The 8,421-nt window shown below is 47.9% G+C and overlaps 1 protein-coding gene across 2 annotated transcripts; it reads left to right on the top strand.

Annotated features, from left to right (window-relative positions):
• Window positions 1-4,843: 4,843 nt before the first annotated feature.
• LOC122915555 (WAP four-disulfide core domain protein 15A-like) lies at window positions 4,844-5,965 on the top strand. 2 transcript variants are annotated; one of them, XR_006386061.1, is made up of 3 exons: window positions 4,844-4,973; window positions 5,102-5,260; window positions 5,817-5,965. XR_006386061.1 is itself a non-coding variant. In XM_044262308.1 (2 exons), exons 1-2 carry the CDS (start codon window positions 4,880-4,882, stop codon window positions 5,257-5,259), a joined length of 252 nt encoding a protein of 83 aa, XP_044118243.1. In that variant the 5' UTR covers window positions 4,844-4,879; the 3' UTR covers window positions 5,260-5,262. The 2 variants fall into 2 exon arrangements, 1 of the variants encoding a protein (XP_044118243.1); XM_044262308.1 differs by lacking the exon at window positions 5,817-5,965 and having other exon boundaries at window positions 5,102-5,262.
• Window positions 5,966-8,421: the final 2,456 nt, after the last annotated feature.

Below are 8,421 nucleotides of genomic sequence, written 5' to 3'. Positions count from 1 at the left end.
TGAGGTATTGTTGAAGAAATGGTGGGAAGGAGTGCATATATAATTAGAGCACAGTAGGCACTGTAGGCAATTATAGTTCAGGAACATTTCAACCTAATCTGTTCAGGTCTCTGCCCAAGGGAAATATTGCCCCTCAGCTTTTGATATTATCACCCTTGAAGCACACACATGACCTTGGTAGGCGCTCAGAATGGCTTGGTGAAACCATGTAGCTCCCATGCCTTATGTCTGACAACTTTGTAATTTTTAATCTATGTTCTTTACATAAAAACTTTGTTACTCTTTCCCTTTTTATCTTACACATGGCATTCCCTACAGGTAGATTAGGATTTCAGTATAGAGCGATTAGAAATAAGTCTTCAAGCCACCCTTCCTCCAGAATCACTCCCCATGGTGTTCTGAATGCATACAAGGTCACTATTGTCACAGGTCCTATGGTCTGCCCACAAGCCTAGTTTTCATGGGTCAAAGTAAAGGAATGCTCTTTGGACTATTCAGGACCTTTTCACATTTGGAGAAACATGCACTTCTCTAGATAAGTTGGAAATATTCTCTTTGCGTCCTCTGTTAATATATTAATAAATTCATTGATGGTGGCAAGCAGTCTTCACAGACTGCTGGGCTATAGCTCTTTACTATTTATGCAGGAAATTTTTTTTGTTAAAAGTTAATTTTGTTGTTTAGGTAGATTAATTGAAAATAACTCACTAAGGAAATCACCACTCTTCCTTCTTTATCCAACACTCATTCCCATCACCATTAAAACATGTTAAGTTCCTCCCATCCTTTGAAAATGTCTCTGAAACTCCCCTTGCCAGCAAGTATGGCCCAGACTCCCACTTCATTGCAAATTCAGATTTCTTTTTTTTTTAAGATTTTATTTATTTATCTGATAGACAGAGATCACAAGTAGGCAGAGAGGTAGGCAGAGAGAGATGAGGATGCAGGCTCCCTGCTGAGCAGAGAGTCTGATGTAGGGCTCAATCCCAGGACCCTGGGATCATGACCTGAGCTGAAGGCAGAGGCTCTAACCCACTGAGACACCCAGGCACCCCACAAATTCAGATTTCTTGAAAGCACTACTTCTGTTCTCTATTCTCCAACTGACTGCTCAACACAGCAAATGTATTAATCTTCTGTAATTAAAGTTAATAGCAGCAGCTGAAGAAAGTAAAGATTTGGGCACATGTTAGTCTCTTTTTTTTTTTTAGATTTTATTTATTTATTTGGAAGAGGGAGAGAGAGCACAAGAGAGAGTGAGGGATAGAGAGAGAAGCAGCAGGGCCGGGGGCGGGATGGGCGGAGGCAGAGGGAGAGAGAGAGAAGGAGGCTCCCCGTTAATTAGGGAGCAGGTCTCTGGGCTCAATCCCAGGACTCTGGGCTCATGACCTGAGCCAAAGGCAGACACTTTACTGGCTGAGTCACCCAGGTGCCCCCACAAGTCAATCTTTATCATGAGGAACCTCATAGCCAGTTTCGTAATTGGTGCACAGAGTTTGCTTCTTGAAATTGTCTTTATTTGGCTTCCATAAAGTTGCATTGTCTTCAGTGTCTTTCTACCTCTATGACTATTCCTTCTCGGGTAAAATAAAATGTTATCTCAAGCCCATTTTGAAACAAGGAGATGGACAGGGTTATATTGCTGACGGAGTATTTAAATGATGGCATTATGGAAGGACTAGTTTTTATAACCTGAAGTAAGTCTTTTCTCTCTGGGCTGAATTTCTTCTGTAAATACAGAAGGCTTAGCATGATGACCTATGAGTATTAATAAAGACTTGCTGAAGCTCATAGGGGAAGACAAAGGCCTCTGATATTGTGTCCCTGTATAGACCCTGAGGACTATGTCCCCTACTAAGCAGGACTGAGGAAGTTGGCATTTATTGATAGGCTAAGAAGGGGCAGTGCCTTTTGTGACTTCAGCCAACCCCTGGCACATACAGTCAAGGAAGGCATATGTGAGAAACTCAATTCAGCTCTTAGCCAAGGTTTTCCTGGCAAGATGAAGTCCAATATCATTGTCCTTTTTCTGCTCCTCATTTTCAAGAAGCAAGTAGCTATGATGGGACTCAGTGGTGAGTGTAGGAGGTGGGCTTGGAGAAGAGCTTTCAAGGAGAATCCTTTTAAGGATATTCTGGGTGCTAGCAGAGAACCTATTCAGACACATATTCTTCTTGTTGATGGAAACTAATTCCCTGCAATCCAAGCCACAGCCCTTTAGGAAACATCATGAGTTGGTGGAGGAGTAAGAGATGGAAGGGAACATTGGAGATTACTGAGCCCAAACATCCTTATTATCAGTCACCAGATGGATCATACAGATTTCCAAACAGACAAGGTCCACGGTCTTCTGGACAAAAATGCCAACACTAGGCTGGCTCCAGAGGGAGTTCTTATACCCTCACTTTAAAACAAGTGTATGACAATGACCATAATCAGATACATCCTATCCTAATCAAGATCAAGGATGTGGTCCATATGCAATGATATGCCAGGCTAATATCAAGGTAGAGAACCACTCCATCATCTCCAACATGGCGGACACCAAGATACATCCCGAGAAAATGACTGTATCCAACCCAAACAACAAGTACTTGACATCAATCATAATCACCCATAAAATCCTAATCAGGATGAAGGAGGGAGCCAGTATGTGAATAGAGCAGCAGTTCTGTCCACAGAGCATAAACAGAGCACTGCACCTAGACACACCCCCACATGTGTGTGTGGCCTTCCCCCCTTCTTTTTATGGTTTTTGGTCAGCCTCTCACTAGCTCCGATTGGTCTCACTGTCTGAGATACCATACCGTCCAAAAATTGACCCAGGGAGAGGACTGACCACAAAGAGATCGCTCTGAGTTGGGTGAAACAAAATAAGCTCTTTTTATGAAGTTGTTAGACAGGTCAAATAGTGACCCCTTTTTTTTGGCGATGGAGTTTTCAAGTAGCATCAGATGCCCTCTGTATCTCAGTGAGTGCTGTGCCTCTGGTTTTCACACCTGTGCAAGCTCCCTGCCTCCAGGCCATCTCCCAGCCAGGAAGGGTTGCCAGTAGCGAGAGTCAGATTGCCACGAAGCTCTCTCCTCCTGCCCAGATGCACCTGTTCTTCGTGAATAAACACTTGGACCGTTACACGCCTTTGGTAAGTTCCAAAGTTCTGACAACATTTGTTCGTATCCAGCAGCTTGTATGGAGGGACAGCCCTTACTCCCCCTTCTGGAAAGGATTACTTCTGCAGTAGGGACTCCACAGAAGCTTGCTAGTAAAGTAACTAAGTGAACTTCTAACCCTGTACCATTATATTCTTTTATCATTAATGAATAAATAATTTTTTACATACTCTACCGCTGATGTGGAGATGATTGTATGAGTTTCCCTTTATTTTTTAGTAAGGAGTATTCCACTGGCTGACTTTTGAATGTTAAAGTAACCATATACGGTGGAAATAGGTCCCCACTTGTTCATGAAGCATTACCATTTTTATATATGACAAAATTCACTAGCTAATATTGTGCTAGGATTTTTGCCTTATGTTTATAGAAAGATTGGCATATAGTTTCCCTTGCATGTCATAGCTTTGTCATGTTTTAGCAGCATAAAACTGCAGTGAATATCAAGGTTCTTTGAAAACAGAAATGTCATGAGTGGGTGTGTGGGACTGTGAAGAAAAATCTTGAGAATAAAAATGCAGACACTTGAAGTTACTGCCCTATTACACCCATCGGAAAGGATCTGTTTTCCTACATTTGGACTAAACTTCACAGAGAACAGGCCAAGCTAGAGCTAGAAAGGAAGATGCACAGTGGAAAAATGCCAGGAGGTAGCTAGGAAACGGTGCTGGAAAGAAAGGAACAGGTGGGCAGAGTTGGTGCTCTGGGGACTGACCCTTTTTAGCAGCTCTCTGCCTCCCACAGGTGGTCCCCAGTCTTCTGTGAGTATCCACACAGATGTTTCTCCCCGTTACTTTATTTCTTTTTTAAAGATTTTATTTATTTCTTTGACAGATCACAAGTAGGCAGAGAGGCAGGCAGAGAGAGAGAGGGGGGCAAGCAGGCTCCCTGCTGAGCTGAGAGCCCAATTTGGGGCTTGATCCAAGGACCCTGGGATCATGACCTGAGCCGAAAGCTGAGGCACCCAGGCGCCCCCTCCCCGTTTCTTAAGATGGGTACGTTCTTTGCCACAGGCAAGCAGGAACAACACACACTTATGGGAGGGCAGGGAGAGCTAGCAGGGGCTCGGGGCCTGGGCTTCCCATTCCAAAGTGACCTCCAGTTAGACCTGCTCAGCAAACGATGTGTATACAAAGTCCTCAAGGCATAAAGTCCTCGAGGCCAACATTCATACGACGTTGAGTTCTGTCCCCCATGCCCAACGCATTGATAGTCTCCATAAGCCTCGCTGTTACCTTGCCGATAGCGCCTTTTCTTGCCTTGTCCTTGAGCGCGTGTCCGTTTCAAACGCTCCTTTGTTCAAGGCAAGCGCTTCCGACGTACCCATTGCTGAGATCGGCCGCATTAAACGGTTCTGGATACACAGCGCGAAGGGCGGGGTGTGTCAGACCTCACGAGCGCCCGGGGAAAACCTGTCCCCTCCTACCGCCCCCAAATCCACTCCACAAAGGAGGAAGAATTAAGGGCCAGGCCAGCCCCGACCCTCCCTGAAAAAGAGGGAGCCCTCACGGGCTTTCGGAACTTCGGGCGACCGGTTACTGCCCTGCGCGTGGTGGGAAGGAAAACTGCCGCTACTTACTTCCAGCTTCGCGGGAGGCGCCCGTGACCTTGGACCCCGGGCACCACAGCGCCCCCTGCCGGCGGGCCCCCGCCAGTGGCGATATAAGCCAAGCATCACCCCGCACGTTGAGCAAACGCTCGGCGGCGCCATGAAGCTGCTGGGCCCGTCCGCGCTCATCGCGATGCTGGTCCTCCTCCTCGGCCTCCACACGGCGCAGGCCGGATGGGGGAGGCGGCGGAGGGGTGCGTGTACCCGGGTGGCTGGGGCGGGGGGACTTTCCTCGGAGCGGGTGGGGGCGCCCTGGCGGCCGCGCTGCCTGTGGCCACGACGCTCCGGGGCTCCCAGCTCACGCTGTGGCATTTCTCCTCAGCCGAGAAGAAACCTGGCTATTGTCCAGAGTTTTTTCTCGATTGTCCTTTCCACCTTTTACCTCTGTGCCGTCGCGACGGAAGCTGCCCGGGGGACGAGAAGTGTTGCTTCTACAACTGCAGGCAGCAGTGTATGGAGCCGTGGTTCACCTTGGATTGAGGTGAGCCCCCCCACCCCGCCCCCCAAGCAGCCCCTTCCGCGGCTCTGGGCTGTGCCCCAGGAATGTTCCAGAAGAACAAGGTGGCCCCGAGGGAGTCGAGAACTGGCAGTGCCCGGAGAAATCTTTGAGATCAGAGCTTTACCACCGGGGTCTGCCTTGAAATTTGGCTCGCGGGTCGGGCCATAGCGAGGGAGGCCCAAGACCCCTTCCTGAGGAAGGCACGGCGCCGTTTCCTGTCATGGGCATCCTCCTTTCGTCGGGGTCACGGGGCCGTCCGGACAGGAGGATCGCAAGCCCCTCGACCGTTAGGGAAGTTTTCTTAGGGCTATTTTCAATTGCTCTTGTTTTTTTTTTTTTTTCTTGCAGCTTATAATCATGAGTCCCTTTCCTCTATGAGATTCTAATTCCTGGGCCCTGTCCCTGATTCCTGGGCAGCGCATCCAGTGCTCCCGGGAGGACAGTTCCCAGCGGGTCCAGACCACCGTGGCGGGTCGGGGGAGCTTGGGACCCGCGGTTTGCACCTTCCCGCATCTCTGACTCCCTCCTCTCTCCCCAGGTAAAAACCCTTCTTCACCGGACCTGAGAAGACCCCTCTGGCAGGCTCAGACTTGGATAACTGATCCCCAATTCCTCCATGCTCTCCCCACTGCCCACGCTTTCTTAAAGCAAGAGTTAAATGCTTTTTGACATGAGAACAACACAAAGAAATAAAGGGTTATATATTTAAAACTACCTGAAAATCTAAGACTGTTCGCTATCCACCCAACCCCGTCTCTCTGTCTTTCAGGCTTTTGGGGGGGATCCTTTACAGTTTGGGGTTACGGGTTCACAGTTAATTTTGGTTGTTTGAGGTACTCCTCTTTTTCTGATGTTTCTCTCTTTCAACGTCTCCCGACCCTCAGATTTTCTGTTGGTCAAACTCCAGGGGAATCTTTGAGTCCTGTCTTCTGTGTGTGGATTCTATGAAAGGTGCCCAGGTTACCTGGAGATGGGGGAGGAAGCCTTTTTGCTACATTGTCTCTGGTACTGCTGCGGCAGCCTTTCTCCACTTGTTGAAGTAGGAAGACCTAGAGCCAGGTCTGGAACTTAGGGCTGGAAATGGAGCAGGCCATGCCTTAGTTCTAAGCTGCCTTAGGGTCTAAGCTTTAGGCCCATCATCAATCAGGAAAAGGAAAGGCTGTGACCCAGGTTAGCTACCTGGAGTGTTAGTTTGGGCGTCTAGCCCCTGATCTACGGAACAATGAAATGTTATTTAGCGTTGCATTTTCCCACCTTCTGCTTTGTGAGTCTGTCTTGATTAGGGGTCACATGAGGGTTTCAGGTCTGGCAGAGTGGGGAGAGTAGTCTTCAAAAAATTTATTTTGCCTTAACACATATATCTGAAACAAATTTCTATAAAGTCTAGACTGCCTAGAAGGTTTTGAGACTGAATATGTTTCGTCTTAGTTTACATGTCCGCAAGTGCTGAAATTTCAGGTATATGATGAATATAGTCATTTAAATAAAATGGGGACCTCACTCTTTTTCATGTTTCTTTCTTTCTTTTTTTTCTTTTAAAGATTTTATTTATTTATTTGACAGAGAGATCACTAGTAGGCAGAGAGAGGAGGAAGCAGGTACCCTGACAAGCAGAGAGCCTGATGCGGGGCTCGATCCCAGGACCCTGAGATCATGACCTGAGCCGAAGGCAGAGGCTTTAACCCACTGAGCCACACAGGCGCCCCTCTTCTTTTTTTTTTTTTTTTAAGATTTTATTTATTTATTTGACAGAGAGAGAGAGAGAGAGAGATCACAAGTAGGCAGAAAGGCAGGCAGAGAGAGGTGGGTGTCAGGGAAGCAGGCTTCCTGCTGAGCAGAGAGCCCGATGTGGGGCTCTATCCCAGGACACTGGAATCATGACCTGAGCTGAAGGCAGAGGCTTAACCCACTGAGCCACCCAGGTGCCCCCTTTTTCATGTTTCTAATGGAATCTAATTACTGTCTTCATTCAACAGTGACATGTATCAGAGAAAAACATGTTCTCTTTTCCAAAACTTCTGCCTGCCTGCTTTCTTTTCCTTCACTGCCTGAATAATTCAAGCCCAGACAAATAGAAGCATGTGTTCTTTGCAGCCTCTGAAAAGCAGATGTCAAGACAGAGATTAGATCAAGAGTTTACTGGGGGAAATGCCTGGGGGACAAGGAGAGTCATCGGGCCACTAGGCAGGCTGCTTCCAGTGGAGGAAGGGGCAGGATGGAGGAAGTCTCAGAAGACAGGGCAACAGAGAAAGTGTCAGTCATGCTGACAGGGAGTCACCTACCACAGGAGTCCTGTGTGTCTCTGAATAATCAGTCAGAGATGGTGGGGCTCCTGGCTAGCTCGGGGGTGACCTCCTCTTCCTTTCCTAAGGCGGGAGTTCAATCAAGTCCTTCCACTGAGCCTAGCAGGAAAGAGAACTCAGACAAACACTGAGCAGATTCTTTGTGGGGACGCCATCTGAGAGCAGGTCTGGACAACCTGAAATCATCCCTTGACTAACGTTTGACTAAACATCCCTTGACTAAACAGCTCTGTCCGCCATATTGCCTCTGTCTTCCTGTTGTCTTTCACCTCACTCTCATGCTCTACATCTCCTCGTGCCCTTAGTCCTCACCTCGTTCCTTCTCAATAGCCATCCGGATTTCTTTTAAGTTCTGGCTCATTTTAACTTTTATTACTATATCTTTCTCTCTCCCTCTCTCTGTCCGAGTGAAACTCAGTTTCATCATCATGTTTCCAGATGTCTGTCTTTATTTTCTCCCTCTCTCTCTGTTTCTGTCCGTCCTTGTTCTGCATGTCTATCTTTTCCTGGGCCAGGAACACCTGAAAGTGTACCCTACGTGTTCCCTCCGGAGCCAGTGACTCTCACTGCCCACCTATCAGGCTGTCCCTGGCACTGTCCCCTTGCCTGTGTCGGGGTCATGACTTCCAACCTCCCCCACCTTCCTTTTGGCTTCTGGGGACTCCTTTCCCTTCCTGAGAAGATGATCTCTGTGCATTTGTCACAGCACTCCTTCCTTGTCTCTCTTCAGAGGAAGAGAAAGCTAGAACATGCTTCTCTATACCCCTCAACTGGCTCCAGGTCAGTCAGCCCACAGGCTCACGCCAGGATGACCAGCCACGCTCAGAGAAGACACAGTGC

The sequence above is a fragment of the Neovison vison genome, chromosome 8, assembly GCF_020171115.1.
Source record: "Neovison vison isolate M4711 chromosome 8, ASM_NN_V1, whole genome shotgun sequence".
NCBI classification, from domain to species: Eukaryota; Metazoa; Chordata; class Mammalia; order Carnivora; family Mustelidae; genus Neogale; species Neogale vison.
Note: the sequence above shows the minus strand (reverse complement) of the source record. Positions and strands in the feature narration are given on the sequence as shown.

What these genes read in the sequence shown, in the direction of transcription:
- LOC122915555 (XM_044262308.1), top strand. Translation starts at nt 4,880, where the DNA reads ATGAAGCTGCTGGGCCCGTCCGCGCTCATCGCGATGCTGGTCCTCCTC. An exon ending in ATGGGGGAGGCGGCGGAGGG is followed by an intron (nt 4,974 to 5,101) that starts GTGCGTGTACCC and finishes ATTTCTCCTCAG; the next exon opens with CCGAGAAGAAACCTGGCTAT.